The sequence below is a fragment of the Crocodylus siamensis genome, chromosome 10 (assembly GCF_052110815.1).
Source record: "Crocodylus siamensis isolate JL-2025a chromosome 10, ASM5211081v1, whole genome shotgun sequence".
Taxonomy (NCBI): Eukaryota; Metazoa; Chordata; order Crocodylia; family Crocodylidae; genus Crocodylus; species Crocodylus siamensis.
The window spans coordinates 18,561,213-18,584,378 of record NC_143404.1 but is presented as its reverse complement, the minus strand read 5'-3'; the positions used below and the strand labels follow the sequence as shown (position 1 = coordinate 18,584,378).

Genomic DNA, 23,166 nt, shown 5'->3' with positions numbered 1-23,166 from the left:
AATCATTGGTGAGTCGCCTGTGATCTATTTTAAAAGTATACCTAAAATATGGAGGTCACATGCATCTTGCGGTAACTGTGCCTTCACTATTTTGTTCAGAAGACTATTTCAAGACTTTAACGCTTAGTGCTTTCATCTAATTTCCAGTCTAAATTTGTTCATTCATGACAGGTTTGTGCATTTGATTTTTATACAATATTATCTATTAACTTATATTGCTCTTTCCCTTCCCTGATATTTACACCCCAAATGTACTTGTTAAATTGACACTAAACATACATTTTGCTAAGCTAAATAAATCAGGCTGTTTTAATCTCCCCTCATAAAACAGGATTTCCATTTCCCAAACCAAGCTCAAAACCCTTCTCTACACCTGTTCTAGTCTGAGTTACACTTTAACATAGGTACATTGGTACATAATTGGGAGATCTGCTTCTGTTTGGGATTTTAAGTATTCACAGATGCATTGCCTTAAAGGTCACAAAGTTTTGTTTTAAAAAGACACAAACGCAAAAAAAATCCAGAAATACGTTTGTTCATAGATGTGTTTCTTTAATTGCAGTGGATTCCCATCCTAGAAATGTCTGTGGTTTTCTAATGATGAAGAATATCCCCAGAATGTCATTTTTAAACAGGTGAAATAAGTTATTAAGTAGTTTTGTTTCTACTGTTTTCTTTGTCAGAAATGCAGCAGACTTCCTCCTTGCACAACACAATTTGCAAGGATCCTAATTTTTAAAGAGCTGCAACGCATCTTGTGGCATACGTATCCATAATTCTCCAAGCTCATTGTGAGACTGGAACTGAAATGATGTAATCCCAGTAGACATGCAAAACCAACCAAACAGGTTTTTTTCCTCACAGGAATGAAGGTAGATGCTGATTAATTCAGAAGGTGATTCTGATGAATTTTTTGAATGTTTAATTGGAAGTGACAGGTTATTAACTCAGATTCAGGATTTAACACATACAGACCATCAGTGGGAAGTACAGTAGATGTCTTTGTATGTGTTTGGGCATGTGACGTCTTATTGTGTGAATCTAATTATTATGAAACTAAACATAAATTAAGGCAAAAAGGGGGCTTGGGGGAGCAGAGGACCCTTCAATAGAAAAGTAAAAGCATTTATAAGTCTAGCTAATCTTGCTACTCTCCCAATATGACTACCACAAAACAAAATTATATCATAAAAGTAAGAGGAAACAAACATAAAAAGGCCTAGTGTGCTTATTTTTTAATGTTCTAAATAAAAACATCTGTAGAAATAAATTACTCTAATCTAATTACTCTTATCTGTTAATACACATACAGCATACCACACACAATCTTTTTGTGCTACAAGATAATACTTAAGGGTGCTTCATGTGTAGAGACCACTATATACAGGTTTCCCTCGCCAACCACAGTTTTGCCAACCACGGTTTTGAGTATCCACCCTTAATATGCTGTATACATGATATACAGTTCTGAGTAACCATGGTTTTACATGGCCATGCTTCAGCCTGTCAACTGTGTGAAGGGGTGGGGTGCTCACACGTGGTGGCCGCCACATGCCACACTCCTTTCCTATGGCCAGTCATGGCTCTGCAGGCTGCTGACCATCCAATCACATGCTGCTGGAGGTGGGCACAAAACACACCTACCCCACCATTCAGACGGGTGGGTGCGGGGAGGCACCACGATGTGCAGCGTGGGGCCAGTGGCACCTGGCGTGTCCCTCCCCTTCCCCCAGGCAAGAAGTAAACACACCGGGGTGACCCCACTGTCGTGGCCTAAATGCACTCCATCCCCACCCACCCACACATACCCCCTATGACCTAAGTACCCTAGGGGTATGCATACCCGTTGACAACCCCTGTATTAATGGTAAATAAACATTATTTGTATACACTGTATGTCCCTTTATTATTCATATTCAAGTTCCTAACTGCATTTTTCCCATAAGCCTTTTGTCTTACCAGCCACAGTTTTGCCAACCACAGGAACCTGACCCCCATGGCTGGCAAAGGAAACCTGTATTTTCTTTAAAGTATTTAAATGTCTTTTGTTTGTAGCACAATCTGCATTCAGCCCAAGTGTGGAATACAAAATACCTTCAACTAGGTACGTGGAACTGCACCCACGTTAGGTCTGAGAATCTAGTCTCTTTGTTTTTAACCAACACGATTAGACGAAAAATTGAGTCACTTAAGTAGAATCATTGGATTTTATTAGCTGCGCAAACAAATGAAACAAGGAAGAGCTGGCAATTGATGGTTGGAGCGCAGAACTGGGAATATCTGAGTTCAGTTCTTCACTGAGCTGCTGGCAAGGATTTCTTTAGGGTGATATCTTTTATTGGACCAACTGTGTAGCTGAGAAAGTTAGACAAGCAAGACGTTCTTCGAATGCAAGACATTCTTCCTCAGGTCTCACATTTGAATGTCTTGCATTCGAAAGCTTGTCTAACTTTATCCCAACTACACAGCGGGCCCAATAAAAGATATCAGCCTAATATATCCTTGCTTTTCACATAACTGCTGCATCACTCTTGCACTAGTCGTCACTGAGCTGCTGCCATCTGGCATCGATGAACTCGGTGAGACTGGGAGTGCTCCTGGGTTCCTTGTTCAGGCAACGCTCCACCAAGCAACAAACCCTGCATGTCACCTCTGACTCTCTTGCAAACTCTTTGGCACCACAGGCTCAGTTTTGTTTTTTGTTTTTAATTATATTTTCCATATTCCAAGCCAAATTAGCCAAAACAAATTCCACTAGCCAGTCCAGAACCACAAGTGGCCCTACTACTAGCAAACATCCTGTACCCCGCATCTGAGGCTTCAGATGTTTCCAAAACCTTTGGCGGGCGTCCTGCTTCCGGGCCCAAGCCCGGACCCTTGGGGCTCGGCCACCCCCGAGCATGGGCCACATGTAGGGGCACGTGGCATCCTCCACGCCTCCGCAGTCACCGTGTTGCCCTTGCCAGGCAGCATACTGAATTGTATTGGCAGACGTTAAGAGTTATGAATCCATAACGCCACGATCTGAGCCCACAAGAGGCCGAGCAGCTGTTCCTCCTCAGGGCTTCTTGCGGGGCGGCGGGGGGGTTGAAAAGGGCCGCACGGAGGTGACGAGCGCATTTGTCCAGCGGGGAACCGGGCGCACCGGCCCAGAGCAGCGTCTCGCCTCAGTCCTCCGGTGCGGGCTGCCCGGGGGGCGGGGCCGGGGCGGGGGGCGGGGCCGGCGCAGCGCGGGGGGCGGGCGCGGCGGCGGCGGCGGCAGGAGGCGGCCCCGCAGCCATCGCGCCTGCCCGGCCGGCGGCGGCGGCGGCGGCGGCGGAGGTCGGGTGAGCGGCGGGTCTGCGGCCCCATGGGCGGGTGTGTGGGCTCCCACCACGACTCCTCGGGCAGCCTCAACGAGACCTCGGACGGCACCGGAGGTGAGCAGTGGCCGGGCCGGCCCGGGCCGGGCTGGGCTGGGCTGGGCCGGGCCTGCCCCCTCCGCGAGTCGGGCCTGAGGGAGCTCCCCGCACCCACCCGCCTGCCCTCACGGCAACTTCTCCCGAGCCCGGCAACTTCGCCGCCCCCTCCCGCCCCGCGAGCAGGTGCCCCCGTTGCTGCGGGGCCGTCCCCACAGACTCGTCCTGTCTTGCCCGGACTGAGCCCCCGTCCCCGCCACACCGCTGTGTCTCGTCTCTCGGCGCAGTCCAAGCTGAGGTCGTTCCCCCCCCCCCCCAACTTAAATCCTTGCTGTCCAGTCATGACACCCTCACCCCGTGTTCCCGTGTCGAGCACGGAAGCTGCAAGCCCTCCCGTCTCTCCAGTTTAATGCACGCCTGCGTCATGCGGGGTAGGTCCGTGAGTGCTATTGCAGCATGGAGCAGCTTCTTCTTTTTGTTCTTTGAACTTTTCAGTTTAAACAAAAAAAAAAAAAAGGAAAGAAAGGAAAAGAGAAGAGGGGATTAGAAATGACCTGTTGGCTCCCCCGAATGGCTTCGGCGGCGGAGCGGCGTTGTTCTTCACAGCAAATGATGGGCAGCTTTGTTCGCTGGTCCCATGTGATGGGGCGTTCTTCGTGGTGGTGCTGTTTTACACGGCGTGTGCAAAGTAGCAAAGTGACAGTGCTTTGACGGGCTGTCTGTAATGACAGGAGCTCTGCGAGGTGGGGGTGCGTGGCCACAAATGCTTAAATATTTAGAGGTATTAAGGATTTTTGTCTCCAGACTCCATTTAAGTAAATAGGTGGCTGTCTACAGCATGACTCTTTTTTCAAACTTTCAGAGAAATGAGTTATGTAATGAACTCATCCACACCAAGCTAGCAATGGCCAGCTGACAAATGGTAGTAGAAAGGAGAGAGACAGGTTCATGTGGAAAGAACAGCAACAAACTATCATAAGGCTTTTATGATTATTATCAGATGTGGATTTTTCAGCACACGTGTTCGGGATTGTCTGTCGAGACCTACGGCAGTAGCCAGGCGTTATGAGGTGAAATAGTTTCATAGAAACACCCTTAACTGCTTACTTTTCCCTCCACTATAATAATTAGTGGATTAGATACAGTATCAGCCAAACATAATGCCATGTTATTACAGTCTCAATGATAGCATATAAAACAGGCAATTTCAACAGAATTGCTGAAACCCAGAGTCCCGGATCTACTTGTTAAGAGCTTGCTTCTACGTATGGTTACATAGCATGCACCCTTATTTATTTGGGCAAGTAAATTCCTGTGCATTGGTGCATTAATACAGCAGCTGTATTTTCCAGGATGTGCAGAAGCAAAGCACATATTGCAGGGCTCACTGGCTCATGCTTGAAGGGTAACGTACTTTGAGACTATCTCTCTAAAGTGATATCTGATGCGATTTCAGCTAAACCGTGTGGGGCTAATTTAAAAGAAACTATCTTCTATTAGTAGTCATGTATTTTGAAATGTTAACTCAGGTTTCTGTTGTTTAAAATAGGTATAGTTAATCTGGAAGTACCTCAAAAGATCGTTAATGACTGTAACTTGGAGCTTCTGATGTCAGAGACCAACTTTCTCACTTTTTTTTTTTTTTAAATGTAAAACCTTTATAAAATGTGCTAAATATTAAATCGGACTCCTCGTAGTTCAGGGAGAGGACAGGACTCTTATGATATAAGACATGTAAAGCAAAACTGGCCAAAGCATATGGGAATATGATTGAAGGAGGAATACAAGACTAGAAGGGGGATGGAACCAGGTAGTTCATTAAAGCATTTCTGTCTCTAATTTTCCATTCTGTGATCTAGTACAGTGTATCAGCTTTCAGCCCAGTGCAAGTGAATGGGGCCAGATCATAAACCCCAGGAAAACAGTTTAGAACTGAAACATTCCAGTTTTTAACTACAGCAGTTGTTTTCAATCTTTTTTTTTTTCATTTACGGACTCCTAAAACTTTTTGAATGGAGGTGCAGACCCCTTTGAATTGTAAGTGTGGGTATTCACATACTTTTCATAGATTTCATAGATGTTAGGGCTGAAAGCGATCTTGGAAGATCAAGTCCAGCCCCCCCAGAGGCAGGAAGTCAGCTGGGGTCATAAGATCCCAGCAAGCTAAGCATCCAACTTACTCAATATAGGTGCTTGAACCACCTCCGATGGCAGGCTATTCCAGACCTTGAGGGCCTGGACAGTAAAGAAATTCTTCCTTGTGTCCAGCCTGAAACAATCTTGCAGTAGTTTATAACTGTTTGACCTCGTTATCCCTTGGGGTGCTCTGGTGAACAAACATTTTGATTGATCATAGTTATCTATCGCGAGCCCTTTAGACCAGTGGTTTTCAGCCCCAGGGGTCTGCAGGCTGTGTCTAAGGGGTCTGTGAAAGATGACTATAATCACTCAAAATATGGGAATACCCACATTTACAATGCCAAGGAGTCCACACCTTCATTCAAATTTTTTTAGGAGTCCGCAGATGAACACTGCTGCCTCAGCCATAGTGTACAGCAGTGGTCTCCAAACTTTTTTGATCACGCACCCCTATCAGTAAAAAATTTTTGAGCATGCACCCCCAATATATGTATGTATATGTATTTATTTATAAATTATATACATGTACTACTGTACTAATATATTATGTACAACATATATAGATAAAAATAAATAGAAGTTGTACTGTTTTCTTCCCACACCCCAGTGGATCGTTTTGTGCGCACCCCACTTTGGAGACCACTGGTCTACAGTACAGATCCTCCATAGTTTTCAGTGGACCACAGGTTGAAAACCACTGAACTAGAGCATTTCCAGGGTTCAGAAAGATAATTTACTTTTCCACTGCTTTATCCTTTCTTGAAAAGTTTCTTATTTAATTAACCTTTCCAGTGATCAGGCCTGTTAGCTAGTAATAAGTGTTTGCTGCTGGAGGACTCTTGGGGTCAGATCTTGAATTTATTTACTTTAACCTGACTTAACTCCATGAGAGTTAGGGGAGTTTTCCTGTGAATGAAATCCCGATATTCCTCTCTCTGTGTGTTCTTCTGAGTTGTGTAAGCAGTCCCTAGTGTTTTCAGATGAGTATCCCTTGCTACTCAGTCAGGATACTAAAATGGCTTGACCGAATACCATTCCTTTTTCTTCTAATGCTGACATATTTCAAGGGCAGCAAGAGATTTACAAATAACTAGTTCTCAGGGTAAAGGCAGCAGAGTGGGTATATATTGCACAATTCGCTGAGTGAAAAGTATTGGCATATTTCTCGTTATGCGTGAAGCCTTGTAGCTTGCTTCTGCTCACATAGTCTTCAGCAGAGGTAGGAGCTGGCTGTTAGTAATATATGGTTATCAGCAGATGATAATGTCCTTGTTTTGCTGAAAGAGAAAAGTTTCCTGTCCAGGTTGTTTCCAACTTTTCAGTATGACTGCTCTTATAGAACCATAACAGTAGGCAGCAATTTATAACCATAAAAATATTGTTTTATGCTTAACATTGTTGCTCTGAAGTGTTCACTGGCTAATAGCCAAAGAAGTACCAGGAGGATCCTGAGTACTGCTATTGGCAGGCTTCGTTCAACAGGTGCCTTTTCATATCCCTTTGGATATATGCTAAACAGGAAGTCATGGTAAATAAACACAAGATACCTTTTTCTCTTTATCCTCCTTTAGTGTCTTTCAGGATGCGGGGCCCAGACATTTCCTCAGGGGTGGCCAACCTAAATTGGTAAGAGAATTTTCTTCCCTAGATGCCCCATGCTTAGGTGAGGGCTCAGCAATCTGCGCAGAGCAGCAAGCTAATTAGCACAGCTCACTCTGAGGTCAGGCTCTTGCACTCTCTGATGCCAAATTGTCCCTAACATGCTTCTGACCCAGCTACTGCTTTCATTGGAAGCTTTACTTTTTTGTGCTTGTTTTTAAAATGTTAATCGTTTTGTACCAGCCATGTTCAGTTTGGTTCAGGATTACATAAACACTGAGGAGATTTCTCTTTGCTGGAATCATCAATATCTGGGTCTTGCCCTATCATGCAAGTTCGTCTTTATTCTAACTTTGGCCCTTTGAAATTCCTCTTTTATTCTTTGTCAAGTCCTTTTCTTCTGGTAGGTCTGTAAAAACCTTACCCCTTTTAGGAGTCTCAAAATGTTTGTTAGTTTTGCCTTTCTTTTGCCTACTAAGTTTTTAGCAAGACGGGTATTTATATGAAGTGAAGGGAGGATAAGAGATCCAATATCTTAAAATACAGGTACGACAAGTCAATACAGATTAAGTCTTTGGACTGCAGTGGTCTCATTGCTGCTGTTTTTCTTTCTGTCATGTTTCTAGCCTGCCTGCTGGATTGCTGCTCTTCCCCTTTGTTACAAAATGCTGTAGTCATTCTCTTTCAGACTTTGTCATCTTTACTACCTACTCGTTAACCTGTATTGCCAATAGGAACAAGTAGAAATAGATTGTATCCTCCTCTGATTCACTGGACTAACAGATTATGAGTTCAAATTCTTAGTGCAGAACGTAGGACTATGCCAGTCTCTCACTGAAATGATTGGTAGGCCAAATACAGTTCTTGGTCTTCACTTTGTCTACTGAAGAACAAACAATTCTTCAGAATTTTCATTAGGAGATTGTGTAGGTTTGCACTTATCCTGTCTGTTTTGGAGTTACAGTAACAGCTTTTGTGGTTTTTCTGTTGAAGACTGACTAAAGGAATTTGCATATTAAGTAATCAGATTTGTCATTCAACTCTGACCAGTATAGTAGTTCACCCTGTGGCAAGCATAGGGTATTTAGAAAGGATCTTTTGACTGAACAGTTAATAGCTTTTAAAACACCTCTTAGATCAGCACATGTTATACAGCATGTCTGAGCTGCTTATTTCAAGCTCTGAAACTGGTGCATTCCAGGACATAGGTGTCAATACAAATCACTGCCATTTTGCAGAAAAGACTGTACTGAATTTCTGGTAATTCCTGCTGTAAACTGTGCAGAGAATACTGAAATAAGGTATCTTGTGTGTATGTATATTCAGGACCAGTGTGTGTTGTTGTGTTTTATTGTGTTGTATGTCATTTTCTTTAAGGAGTTAATTTTTGGAAAGATGCAGTATTAAAAGTTGCACTGTTTTTTAACATGAAATGACATGCTTATATTTTGAAGATATCATGAAAATTATACAACAGTAGCCTTTGAGTCAGAGCTTATCCTCAGGTCAGTCTATATAGTTGCCTGATTTCTGGTTGTGATGAGCACCCTGCAGCACTAATTGAAGCTCTTAGTGACTATAGGTGTTTTGTCCAGAACACCTCAAAATCAGATGCTAAACATTTTTTCTCTTGAAATACCCACCCCTTGACAAGTAAAACATGTCATTTCTTCGGGCTAATGGGCCATGTTAGATTTATGCTGTATAACTGCAGTTTTGTTTTACACACTGAAATAAGGCCTAAGGACAGAAATTACACATAAATCGATATGTGTGATCAGCAGGGATCCAGATTTTCCATGGAGAAAATGGAGAAAGCCACAGATTTTCCCCTTTACTGGAAGAAACTGCAGATTTCTCATTTAGCCAGAGAAACCTGTGGATTTTGCAGTCTTGCAACAAGCTCTATGCAGGATGGCAGAGTTCTAGCCTGCAGGGGGCTGAGGAGAGCGGTCAGGCAGGGGGCACCATATGTATGCACATAGCCACCAGGCAGCCTGGGGAGTAGTTCCTGCAGGTAGATGAAAGAGGGAGAAGAATGGAGGGGATGGAGTTGGGCAGGGCTGGGGCTACTGTCCAGCCAGGTGGTGCATGGTTCAGATCTGTAACGCAACAGAAGTTCAGTGTGCACAAACCTTTTCAAAATGGCCAAAACCAGTTTAAGTAGAAGTGCACCGATGCACCAGTCCGATATCAGATTGGCACCAGTGTAAGGAAAACTGACTATATAAGAAATTAGTCTGAAGTGCCAGATAATTTGCCAATTAAATGCTCATGCATGTACGCTGCCGTAGCGCGGCAGGCAGGAAGAAGCACAAGTCCAGCAACTTGGAGAGCTGTGTCCAGCTAGTAAATCTGGTGTGGTGGAAGGGGCATGGAGGGGCAGATCAATGCCCCCACAGTGAGGGAGGGAGTAGGGCTGGGCCTGGGGTAGGCACTACCCAGCTAGGGCAGGGCAGGCAATGGATGGAGCTGCAGCTCATCGGGAGGGGCTCCTGCTGCTGCGTACTGCTCATCCAGTAGCTTGTCCCACTGCTACTCCTACCACTTGGCCCCAGCCCACAGCTGCAGCCTGCCCTGCCCTGTCCCACGCAGGTCCAGGGACATAGTCCCCACCCCCGTGCCCTTCCAGACAAGTGACGGGAACTACCGGACAAGCCTCCAGATGAGCGGTGCACAGCAGCAGGAATTGTCCCATCCCTGCCCCCCACCCACACTCCCTGGATGAGTTGCAGTTCCGTCCTGCATCAACCTCACCACCCCTGGGCAGTGCCTGGCCCAGCCCCACTCCATCCCTCACTGGGGGAGGCGTTAATCTGCCTTCCCCGCTCCCCCCTTTCACCACAATAAACTTATCAGCTGGACTCAGGTGTATCGGAAATCAGATTGGTATCAGCTGATGTGCCTTCTTAAAAATCAGCTATCCGTATTGGCTTCCAAAATGTCCACCGGTGCACCCCTGGGTTTAAGATAAACCTGGATGGATATAGTATCGGACGTAATTGATTTAGGTCAGGGGTTGTCAGCAAGGGGTATGTGTACCCCTAGGGTACTTAGAAATGCTGTAGTGGTTATTCACAGGCAGGCTGGGATGAAGCGCATCCTGGGGCACATCAGCATCTCCCCCGGTGCATTCCCATATTTTGCTTCATACCCCGAGGAGACGGAAGGGTGCACTGAGCACCACTGGCCCCACGCACTACACTGCAGAGCCTCCCTGCCCCCCACTTCAGCTTGATCCCTGTGCCTGCTCCTAGAAGCAGAGCCGGGGTGGTGGGGTGAGGGCAGTGGTGTCCCTCTGCAGATTGCACATGTGCCGTTCAGGTGGCCAAATGGGGGGGGTTGTTCCACACAGTGGCCACCACCATTGCCATCCTGCACTGCTGCACCCCACGCCACTTTCTTACGGCCAGATGCATGTGTGGCTCCATGGGCTGGTGACAGGTGGCACGCTTGTCTGGGCATGTGGTCCATCATCAGCCCACAGAGCTGCATGTGCGACTGGTTGTGAGAAAGTTGTGTGACAACAGCAGTGGCGTGGGGCAGTGGTGGCAGCAGCCATCGCATGCGACACCCCCCGCCTCCTCCCCGTCCAGCCATCCGAGCAGCGCGTGTGCGGCCTGCAGAGGGGTACCGCTGCCCTCAGACCCCTGGCCCACCATTTGCGATCTGGCCCCGCCTCGCCCCTTTCCCCCACACACATTTACCTGCTAGGGGGGTGGTGTCTGTGTGTGTTTCTGCATCTGTGTGTTTGTGCCTCTGTCCCGTGCCTGCCTGACAGCAGCAGGCACATGGAGTTGCATAGCTCTTGGGGCAGTGGGGTGCAGAGTCTAGCCTGCAGCAGCAGCTGCCTACACCCTGTGCACAGGTCTGGGGGGGCACACACGCCTCTTCCCACACACCTCCAGATGAACCGCTCTCGCGGCTCCCTTGCACACTCCGCCTCAGCTGTGCAGCCCTGCCCCACTCCCTCCCTCACCACAGGGGCCTCGATCTGCCCCCCTTTAAAAACAAGAGAAAAATATAAAGGGGTACATGAGGTGAAACTTTGAAGCAGAAGGGGTACATTTGTTAAAAAAGGTTGAAAACACCTGATTTAGGTTAAATCAGTGTATTGAACTTCTGTCCTAGATTAAGGTGTTATCTCTTCTGTCTGTGGAGGCAGACCAGTTAATGAAACTCCTCCTTTCATTTGCTTTTTCTTTTCATTTGCTCTCTCCACCTATCCCTCCCACTCCTGGCTTTTCCCCTCAGCAGTGGTTTGAGCTGGATTCTGATTTGAAGTGATCTTTTTTTAAAAAAAAGATCCTGCTTGGAGTTATGGTTTCCAGAGCTGAAAGTAGCAAAAACCTCCACTGAATTTTAAGTAAACATAATAAATGAAACATTAGTGGTGCTTTAAAGATGTATGGCCAGAATAAATGTGGGGGAGAAGGTAGTACAATTATTAGTATTCTGTCCTGAACTGAGCTTTCAAAAGTAGTGACCACTTTTTTTAGGGAGGAGGGAATGTTTTCTAAGAAATAAAATTTTGATTCATAAGTAAGCTGGGTCAGTTCCCACAGGAGTGTTTGCAAGTGAAAAAGTCTCCAGTTGATTACAGCCAGCCTCCAATGTAACTTTAAAAGTAAGGTTGCAAAAATTCCTTTGTTCTAATGTCATTTTTAAAAGAGAAATCATAATAAATAACCACCCTACTCTTGAATGGTGTTTACTTTTTATAAGCAAACAAGGACTGAGGTACTTGAAAGTTTTGATATATAAAAGCAGTCCCACTCTTCCTCATGAGTTCATGATCAAACATTGTACACAAAAAGAGAAATTCTGAGGCAGTGATTTTTTTCAATGTACTGCGTGTGCTGTACTTTAAGATCCCTTTTCTTGTGCTGTAACAACTTAATTATTTTTCTTGCTTTTGTTGTAGGATAACTGTTTTGCAACCTGTTACACCAACTATATGCAAGTACACACTAGTAGTTTATAGAAGTTTCATGTTCCCCAGTTCCTGTCTCATCATATTCAGAATAACTTTTTGAACTGGCCTGATGCAATGCTACTTCCTTCTGTAGAGGAGTCACTTCCAGTACCTCTGCTGTTCATTGTAGCTTTCCGAAGCAGTGCTCAGGGTAAAAACTAAAAATAAATAAAAGCTTGGCTTCACTGCTGGCATTGAGCACCCATGGAGGTATACTCATAAACAAGGCTAGTTAAGGTACCGAAGACTAACACATACTTCCTTCAGCAGTTGGAAGCATCTGTTTACTTTTTGGTGGGGAGGTAGGAAAAGTTGTTGGTATAAAATAGGCAATCTTTTATTCACCCTTTTAGCTGCCTTTGGATAGCAGGCTCCTGGGACATCATGCAGAAGTTGAAAAGTTATTTTAGTATGACTTTTTCCCCTTTTGAGTTAGAGACTTAGTAGCAATGCTGTGTTTTGCTTATTGACCTCAGCTTAGAGAAACTGGAAACAATCACTTTCAGGAACAAAGAGTATTTGACATAAAAGTTTATCGCACTTCAGACTCCCAAATCCTGAATTCCCATAGGAATACAATACCATGAGCTTATCACATCAACTTGATTTTCATCTTGTCCACTTCATACACTCTAGTTATGAATTTTCACTTGCTGAAAGACTGCTGACCTTTAGTTGATGCCAAGGCCACCAAGAGCTTTATATATGTGTTTGGCCTTCAGAGTTGTCTGTTTGTCTTCTTCACTGAAAACAAGAGAGTTTTATTTGCTCACAGTGATGATAAGCTTTTGGCATTTATGTTGTGACTCTGCAGTCAGGGATTTGGCATGGTTGGTGAATCTGCTTGTCAGGAGCTAACGCACAGAGGCTGTTCAGCTGAATTCTTGATGGAATTGGCTGTACCATAGCTCCAGATTTCTAATGATGGATCCTGTCACGTGACATTCCTTTGCATAAGGGTGCAGTGAGCAAGGCCGGGCTCAAAATTACCCTGCATGTGAAATGAAAAGCTATGAAATGACCCATTGCATAAACCAAATAAAATACAGGGAAAGGGGAAAGAGCCTGTAGCCACTTACTCTGCTATTCCTCCCTGGTAGGGCTGCTGAATGAGACACTTAAACTGTAATTAGTGATCTGAAAATGGGAAGAATCTGCTTTCTATGTGGTAGCTACTTAAAACCTAAGAATTGGAGGAAGAAAGTTACTTTTTATTGTTCTACATTGTCAACAAATGTTATCCCTTCCCTTTGTTGTTCTGCATCAAATGCACAAAGTGGCATGAATCCATCACTGAAATTGGAATGCGAGTTACTGAAGTATCAGCAAATGCTAGAGTTAACCTTCTAACAGCAGGCTTCACTCGGTCACATTGTGCAGCTTTTATAATTTATGGAAAATGTTTTACAATGCACTGTGTGTAGCTTGAGATTTTACTGTCTTTATCTGTACGCAATAAAATATGCAGGATGTCGATCTCATGTGGTCTACTTAATGTTGTCGTTGGATACTTAACTTTGCATCCTGGCTTTTGCTGACCATAGCCCTCATGCTGCTGGCATTACACACTCAAGTATTACTCACTTTTCCTCATTTTTAGTGAGCCACATACTACTAAAGTGAGTAATAACTGAAGCATGTGGCTGTGCAAGTTGGATGTTGTACTGAGGATTTTAAAATTTCCTAGTTCTCTGCAAAACGTATCTCAGGAAATGTAAACGCTTATTTACTGCTCTAAATGCTGAAGAGGCTTGATATCCTTCAGTTACCTTAAATATTTACAGTGACACAAGTGCTGTCACATCTTGACAGCTTACAATAGTGTGAAATGTAGAAGCAGTGCAAATTCTACAGGCAACAAGTGCAGAAGTTGCTCATTTCAAATGCCAGCTAGAGTGCATTTATGAATTCACTGGAGCAGTTTTCAAGCCTTTTTTTGCTAGTTAGGACCTACTATCTTAAACCAAAAATAGCACTCAATGACATAGTACAAATAGTGACCAATTGATGCTTTCAGATGTACATGCATTGTAGCTAATTTTCATAACTGTTTTTCCATTGTTTTTTTCTAACACCAGTAGAATTAGGGACTTTCCAAAGAAATCTTATTACGAGCAGAACTTCAAAGTACGGGTGTTTTGAAGTTAACTGTGGGAGTACCTGGTAGAAATTTTACAGGTTAACATGAGGCTTTTTCTGTCACTTTGCAGAACTCAAACATGACCAGAGATTTTGAAGGGGGGAACTCTTATGTTGAAGTTACCATGATCAGTCCACCCAAAAAAGTCACTTTTGCAGGAAAATAAAAGTGTGTGAAAAACATACAATCAAAAATATTTTTGAGTCTTGATTATAGTAGTCTTACAACTTGCTCACTGTAACATGGGTACCACAGAACTAAATGTGGGAGTTAGGCTGAAAACTTATTGCAATGAAGATTGCTAGTAGCAGAAAAGAGATTTTTTGTTTTTCTGGGTTTTTTTTAAACAACACTGAAATTTGAAAATAATAATTCTAGAGATTTCTGAAAAGGGAAAGGTTGTTTTTGTTTTTGTTTCTAGTAGGTGAGTTTGTTACCCATCTTAACTTGAAAATTTACCTACCCTTTCATGCTCTTCAAGTTACAGTGTAGAGGAGATGAAAACACGAGTTTCCTTAGTGAGAGTGAACTGTTCCAAAAAAAAAAAAAGAAAATCAGAAATTAAATATCAAGAGTTTATGATATTAATGCCGTAGTTAGTATGGAATGATGCTATGTGATCTAAATAAATGAGCAGACATTTAGCAATGATATAGCTGATTGAGCTACTATTATTGACGCTTAACTTCTCTATAAATACTAGCTCTGACAGTTTGACCAGCATAAGGTAAAAGTGTTTTTCTGTTTCAATACAGTGAGAAGATACCAGTCTATGAGAATTTCAGTCCCCTTGAGTGTTGCATCAAGACACTGTATTAGCTTAGATACCATTATAACTTAATATGGCACGTGCTACCTACCATAAAAAGCTTGTTTCCTTTGTATTTTAAAATGAAGTCCCAAAGCTAAGTCCTATAAGCAAGAGCACTCTGGATTTGTGAGGGATTTCTCTCAGCATTTGGTTTTTTTCTTTAAAATCTTGTCTGTGAATAGGTTCTTTTAAAATAAAGTACTTATAAAACGGTGAGTAAATACGCTCCTCACCAGCTGATTTATCAGCATCCCAATATCTGTGCAAGCAAGAGCATTTTAGAAGATTGGGAATTTCTGCCTGACAGCTGTCTGGTGAGGAGGTAAATTGTTTAAATGAAAATTGCTAATCCACACGCTTGCAATTTCTTGTATAAAATATTTTTTGACAAAGGCATTACAGAGCACCACATTAAGTCCCATATACCAGACTTAATATTTTCAAGTGCAGTTCCTTGCAGATATTGAAATACCAGAATTACAAATGGCAAATGTTTTGAAGAAAGGAACAAAATGTTTTTGATTCAGCCTTCCTGAAACTTGCATTCAGTAAGTCCCCCTTTCAGCAAACACTGAAGTGGGTGCTTCACTTCAGGCACCTAAGTAGTGCCCCTGAGGTTGATGGGAATACTGCTGTTCATATTTGAAGGATCAGTGCCTTGCTCACTAAGGAATAAATCCTGCTTAACCTTCACATGGCCAAGTGGCACTTACATAGCTGCATAACTTCAGTTTTTGGCACTTAGGCACAGTTTGAGATTCTGTTTTCATCTGTCAGAACAGGACTACCATGTGGGCATGCTTGCTAAAAGAAGGGAGGAAGCCCTATGACCTTTTTTAGCTTAATACCGTAGTGATTAAGGCACTTGTCCTTGGAGTGGAAGACATTGTTTCTATGCCCCCCACCCCATTGGAATTGAGTCCGTCTCCTGATTCCCAGTGAAGTACTCTAACCACCAGGCCATGGATAGGTATCACTCAGAGTGCTCTTCTGCCCTAGCTCATAGCCTGGTAGTTAAAGCACTTTGCTATAAAGCAGACAGCACAGATTCAACAGCCCTGTGAGTGAAGGGGGCTAGAATGTGGTTGTCCTGCTCCCAGGTCAAGGGCCCAACCACTAGGTTATTGAACTAAAAAGTGGGTGGTCCTTCCATCTCCTCCCCTCCCCTGGTATCTAACACCCAGTAGTAATGAAGTTTCAGGACTTTCCTGGCATTATACATTCCCAGTCAGTTCTGTCACCCCCCTGGGTAGTCATGTGGCCAGAGTACATCCTGGTTAGCATGCTCAGCTGGGCTGATGCAACTGTGCTGAGTCCCAGCCTGTGCCTTAGTGCCCAAACTGCAGGTATGCAGCTGCGTGAATGAGAAATAAGATGTGGCCTAAGTCATACCAAGTGTCTTATTACCAGGATGAATTAGTTTGTGCATGCAGAGCCAAGTCGCTTTCACGTTTCTTGAAAATACAATATGTAACCCAAGCCTGTGTCACCCATTGGTAGATGGTCTTAATTTTCTTAAGGTCTGTTTTTATAGTTTGTTGATAGCAAAGAAGTTCCCTCTTCTAGCAGTCCTGGCCCAAATCCCCCTTGCCTGTTAGCACATAAAAAAAGAAGAGAAACGAGCAGTAAGGAAATGTTAATGGTGAAAAGGGTAGTGGATGAGGACAGTGTAATGAAATTGGGCATGAGGTAAAGGTTATACTGATGTTTTCTGTGATTTGCTGTGCAAAAAAAAGTCAGCAAGAACATTTTAAAAACATATTTTTGAGGTCTCCCTATAATTCCTTCATGCCTTCAGCTACCAAGGAACTTCTTTCCTGTTTCTTACTCACTGAGAACAACAGCAAATCTCTTCCTTTGCACTGTGTAACTCATTTCATGCATCAGGAGTGTTCAACTTCTAAGGGGCCTTGGGCAGCGCAGCCCAGTGTAGGGGCAACATGCCCATCTGGGACAGAGGCAAGAAGCAGAAGCTGAAGGAGGCACTTTACTGAGGGAAGGCTGGGGGGAGGGAGTTGAGATTGATGCTGATGCTTTTATAGTGCCTGCTGTCAACTATCTATTGAAATCAATATTTCACCAAATGCCTGGAACTCGCTTTTGAATGGTATTTCTATAGCTCATCTATGTGGCTGGGCTGAATAAGATACATACCAGAGGAGGCTTTGTAGTTACAGGAAGGCTTCAAAGCAATGTGTATTTCTGCAAACAAGGAATAGCAGCAACAAATTTGCCTGGTTAAAATAAGTTCTGCAAAGTCCTTATCTTTCTTGGATTTATTAATGTTTGCTCCAGTACTACATAATGAAGTTTTTGCTGTCAGTTGTATCTTAATTAGTTCTTAACATTGCAGTTTATTTTCATTTTATAAATATCCATCTCTCTCCAAATGAACTCATTCTTTTACCAGAAAATCTCAAATTGAAAACCTAAAAATGTTTGTAGTGAACATAACGCCACTGGACAAGCTAAATCCACAGGCTTTAAACTGGTCACAAATTATACACATTTGTGTTGATAGTATTACAGCAGCTTCCCATGGGTTTTCTAGGTCAACTGAAATAGAAATACATTAATTGTGTGTACCCCAAATATTTTGTGTTACATATAAATTATCAGATTCTCTCATTTTGCAGGGGGCTGGACCCGATGATCTTGTCAGGTCCCTTCCAGCCCCTAACATCTATGAATGAAACATCATCAGAGTAGAAAAGGAGGGAAAGACAAATTGCAGTCTTGCAGTTATTATGGCAATAGCATCACTCCTACATTCACAGAGACCGGGAATGAATATTATAATTTGATAATGCATGAAAATACAAAGAAATGAATACACTGTAGATCCAAATAAGCCTCTAATTTTTATAAACCCCTTCTAATGCACATTAAAAGATGATAAAGTTTTGTTTTCCTTTGTATTGAGTGCTACATGATTCATTCAGTAGGCAAAAGGATTTGTTTTTTCTGTTGAAGTCAAATTAATTGTATTTAAGTGGAATCATTTGCGATGCTCTTGCCATTATTTGAATGAAGTGAATCATTGCAAAACAGCTGTTCCTTTTTTAAAACAGGAAACTTTGACAGTGTTGCCCAGACCTCACTCGCATAGAAGAGAGGACATTCAATGAATAATTTTTGCATTGAAGTCCAGTTGTCTAAAATCTCCACATTGCTGTGCCTTTCTTGTAGAAGAAACAATTGCTTAAATATATGTTCCAGAGTCTGCTTGCTGTAATGGGGGAGGAACTCAGTGCTTTCAGGAGTATTTTTTTTCTTCCTTTCATCTCATGTTGTGGTTGCTTTGAGGATTCTGCCTGATTAATCTCACTCAGAATTACCTTTTGCTGAAATGCACTTTCAGTGTGTGGTTGTCCTTTGTATTATTATTGTACGTAGGAGCAAAAATTGTGAACCAGGAGCTTCTTATGCTAGGCAAAAAACACACAAAAAGGCAGTCCATATCCTTCAGAGTCTGCTAATATAATTGACTGTCCTAGGTAGGCAAGAGCAAGGTCTTTTCTCTGACTTTTCTTCCTTTTAATTTGGGTTTGGTCTACCTACCCGAAACTATGTAAGGAGAAATCTGATTCCTAATTTGTCAGGATTTTGCTAGTCCTCTTCTCTTGCAGGGTTAGGGTTACTTACAGTGTTATAACTGAGTTTCACTGTCTTTTGAAAAAAGACAACCCCTTTTATGTCAGAGTTGTGACTGAGAAGAATCTGCTTCATAGTCTTGTAGCATTATATCTGAACGCGCAGGGACCAATGAGCTCTTTGTGTATTTAAATATAAAAACTGGACCTGTCTCATCAGATACCGTATAAGAACGATCAGGTAGAGTGACAGTGGCTGATTGTTGCAAAGGAAAGAAAAGCACCATTCTTTCTAGAAACTGGTCTTCAGTCAAAAGTGACATCATCTGATTAAATTCTTACATTGTTTTGTATATCACTTTAAAATATGATATACTATTTTACTTTGGGAAGAGGGTGTTTAACAGATGGAAAAGTATGATATACTAGTTTTAACTAGAAAGGTTTCTTTTAAATCTAAAGTATGCTGGGTTTCATTTAATAGGAAAATTATGCATTCTTAAAGACTGCCATCATCTGCAACTGCTTTAGTTTCATTAGCAGAGAATTCTAAACATGGTGTCTGGTCAATAAGGATTTTATCCAAATCAGGAAACAAAGTTTCTAGATTAGTATGTAGACCCCAAAAGGAATGTCATTCTTTTTTCTGAGCAGTAGCAGATGTTGGGACCTTGGTGGTTGGGTTCCTGTTAGATGAGACATGAATGATATGGCATCTGGCTACATACTTTAATTAATTTTATTTGTAAATGTACCACCAGGCCTAGAACAGAGGTGGCCACAAGTGGCAGGCAGTGCTCTCAGAGATCTCATCCCAACCATCAGTGCCAGTTGCAAGGAAGCAAGTCTATCTGACTTTTTTTAATTGGGAAAATAATGCATTTCAATATGGTCCAAGTGCTGAAATCATCTGTGTTAATGTGGTTTGCTGGCTGTTAGTAATAGCACACCCTGGTGCTGTTTTCCCTAAATACTTGTTGGATTTAGATTCTGCCCCATGTTTCAGAGCAAAATGGAAAAGAAGTATCATTTAAGCTCTGTTAGTTTCTTGTTGTATATTTGCATCATTTACTAGCAAGTGCTACTGGGAGGGCTACCATTTCATATTTAAACCTGTAAATGTTCCTAAATAAAGCATTAAAGCTTGAAAAAAAGTGTTGCATAAAATCAAAAGTAGTAATTGGTGGACATAACCTTTTTTATTTTTGGAACTGACACCTCCTGTCAAGCAGAAGACTGTACCTATTGATCTAATCTTGATTTTTAACTCTTTTCTGAGTTTACCTGTTACTAGATGATTGTTCTTCCTGCTAAATTTCTGAGCTGAATTTCATTTGTTTGACGGTCTGCTCCCAGCCTGTAATAATATCCCACCTTTCCCTCATTTACCTCTTACATATAAGAATTACCTAGTTGATTTTCCTAAATTAGCAAACTCCATTTACTTCCTGTAAAAGCCAGATTAAAGTTTTCACACCATTTTTCCTTGCTTTTATGCTCTTATTTTGAACCTTTCTTTTATAGGTGTCTTTGTTTTATGTTACAGTGAGGTGAACAAGGAGCACAACTAGAGACTTTGGAAACTTTTTAAAAGTATATAAAAATAAATCAGATGTGTGTGTCTGTGTGGAATAGAGGTGAATTTCATACACTGCTGCCAAATGAAGAGGCTTTTGGTATGTAACTGCCAGTAGCTGAGTTTTTGGTATATTATTCATCTGAAGCTCTAATCAACAAGAAAACTGAGTCGGTTTATAATTTGATGACAGTTTTTTCACTGAATTTTATTCACAATGAGAAAAATCTATAGGTTTCCTTACCCCTCTCCTGAAAAGAGGAGAGGTTAAAATGCTTTTTAGCTGATCCATCTTGGCTTTTAATGTTTCAACTGTTGCTCTGGTATATAAGCTATCTCCGCAGGTCTCAACACACCAACTCTCATTACAAGATTGGGTCCTAAATCCATGAAGTTGCTGTGGGTCCTTCTGCATTGAAATCCTGGTGCAGGTCTGGGGCTGGTAAATTTAACTTTTTGTGAATACACCTCATCTGAACGTCATTTTAAGCTAAAGTGAAATAGTATTCAAACTGTTAAGTACCATGTCTCGTCTAGGTGGACAGTGTGAAACCATGTTACAGAGCTGCTCTTTACAGAAATAAAACTTACTTGAGCTCTGAACACCAGGGATGCTACCAATCAGGATCTAATTTTAACTGTTATTAGAACTAGCTTTTCCAAACAGTGCAACTACAGAAAATATTTACATTTCAATGGCTTTCTTGGGCTGGAAGCTTGTGCAATTTAGATTTATTCTTGCCATTCCAGGTGCACGTCTCTTAAATGCCAAGACTTTCTTCCATTTGTCAGTTTTTTCCTTTTTTATGCTTAATTTTTTTTTAATGTTTTCGGATTATGATAAATCATTGTGGTTGCTAAACTACTGTTATCTGAGGTAATATGGCAGTAGTTTAGAATTGCCAATTTAAAACAAATTAAGAAAAACTAATGATGTTGGTGTTTTTTGTCTTTAATCTATGTTGAGGTCTCAGAATAATCTCAGTTAAAAAACTGAGGGCATCTTAAACTTTATAATAATATTTTTGTACATTTTCCCAGACAGTTCTTACTTACCTAGAACCCTGAAATGTAAGCAAAATATGAATCTTTGTATGGGACTTGATCACAGAACTGGTAGCAAATACTGGCATATTACTTGCAAAAAAAAAAAATTAATTTTGTATTACTCTTGTTTTTATTTTGGACAGGTGATGATTGGGTCTAATTTTGCAAGCTGCTTTAGAGCCAAAACAAAAAAAAAAAAGAATGAAGGAACAATTTTGTTGTGATCTTGTTGAATGAGGAATAATTTACAAGGTGAAATTGTTTTTGTATTTGGATATAAAATCTGGTTTTTGCAGTGGGCAACAAATATACTAGCCTTGCCTATACTAAAAGTTTGACTCCAATGCTATTTTTAATCAGGTGTCCAGGATAAAATCCCTCTAAATTGTCAAAAACTTCAGTAGCCAACACTGTAGTTACAAGTTGTTTGGACTGCTCAGAGTGGATGCTGATGTACAAAGAGTCTAAATGATCAGGGAAAAAAATCAAACTTAATGCCTATTATTTAGCACTGGAAGATGCTGTTTAATCTTTTAAGCATTTTAGAATTGTTTTTTATTGGTATTAAGGAATATTAGAGGGCTAGATAGTCAAGCCACTGAAAGTGAAGCTATTAAATGAAATTTACCACTTTAAATCCTGCAAAATTCTAAAAATCTCTACATTCAACTGAAATGCTTGCTAAAACATATTAGGATTCTTTTTTAGTGTGCATTGTCAGTATAGCAGCTGAAAATTTTACCTCATGAAATTTGTTAGGCAAAATATGCCACAGAAAAATCAGTATTCCAGCTAGTACAAAATTCTGCATTAGAGGGCTCTGTACCAGGTAGATTGAAAGCCTCATGATCGAAGGCAAAAGGCCAGTGATATAACTGTATGACTTGGGGGGGAAGGCGGGGGAGGGAAGTGTATTTCAAATACAGACATAAAAGCAGCATCGAGATTTTCTGTGCTTCATTCTAGGCTTCCACACAAGTTCTAAGGAGTTTGCAGTCTTTCTTCTTGGTTAAATACATGCAACAGAAAGCATTGTCAAATGAGCAATTATCATATTTTCTCACATGTAACAAACCCTGGAATATAGTATACATCTTGTTTTCGAAAGGCAGAATGAAGGAAAACATATTTTTCTAGAGTTATGGCTGCATAGAGCAGGATAGAGCCCAATAGTCAGCTGACTCACCTTTCCTTAGCTGCTTAACTAAAGCTGAAACCCTAGCTGCAGCTGAAGACTGACCTCCACAGGTAGATCCATGATTCTGAAAAGAGCTGAAAAACTTCCAAGGCTGAAAATAGGAGGGGAGAGAGACCAGGAGTACCTAATAGACAGCAAAATTGTCCCAAGAAACATTAGCTGGACTAATGGAACATTAAGGACATTAGAAAGGCGAGACTGTCATTAGCAACTTCTTTGAGTGGACAATAGCAATCCATTAAACTAACTGACTCCATCAACTGCCTGAATAGTAATGCAACAGTTGATGCACTGTGAATCAAAGCAGAGTCCTTTTATTGCAGTCAGAAAATCAGCATCTCTGCTTAGCACACTCATCCCAATTTTGGAGGCTGGTTTTGGGAGGAAAGTTGTGCACTGCATGCAAGAAAATACAGTATTTGTATGTTTTGATAGGTTTTGCAAAATTGCTGAGTAACCTTTAAATGATTTTTAAAAAAACAAGCTTTTTACAATAGCTAGCTAACTCCTACTGGCACAAAAGCATCTTTATAATAGGGAGGATCCTGAGGATCCAGAATCATAGTTCTGTGGGAGTGATAATACAAGGATTAAATACTAGGGAATATAGGAACAAGCCATAATGAAATTTTTACTGACTCTGGATAGATTATGATGAGTGCAACTAAATTTGCATGCACATGAAATGCA

The 23,166-nt window shown here is 41.8% G+C and overlaps 1 protein-coding gene across 1 annotated transcript in view; it reads left to right on the top strand.

Moving 5' to 3' along the window:
• Positions 1-3,252: 3,252 nt before the first annotated feature.
• The window catches only part of UBTD2 (ubiquitin domain containing 2), a 91,974-nt gene continuing 72,060 nt past the window's right edge, over positions 3,253-23,166 (top strand). The window contains exon 1 of the mRNA XM_090064205.1: positions 3,253-3,419. Coding sequence (XP_089920331.1) covers positions 3,350-3,419 — 70 coding nt within the window. The 5' untranslated portion in view covers positions 3,253-3,349. The remainder of the gene's footprint in view (positions 3,420-23,166) is intronic.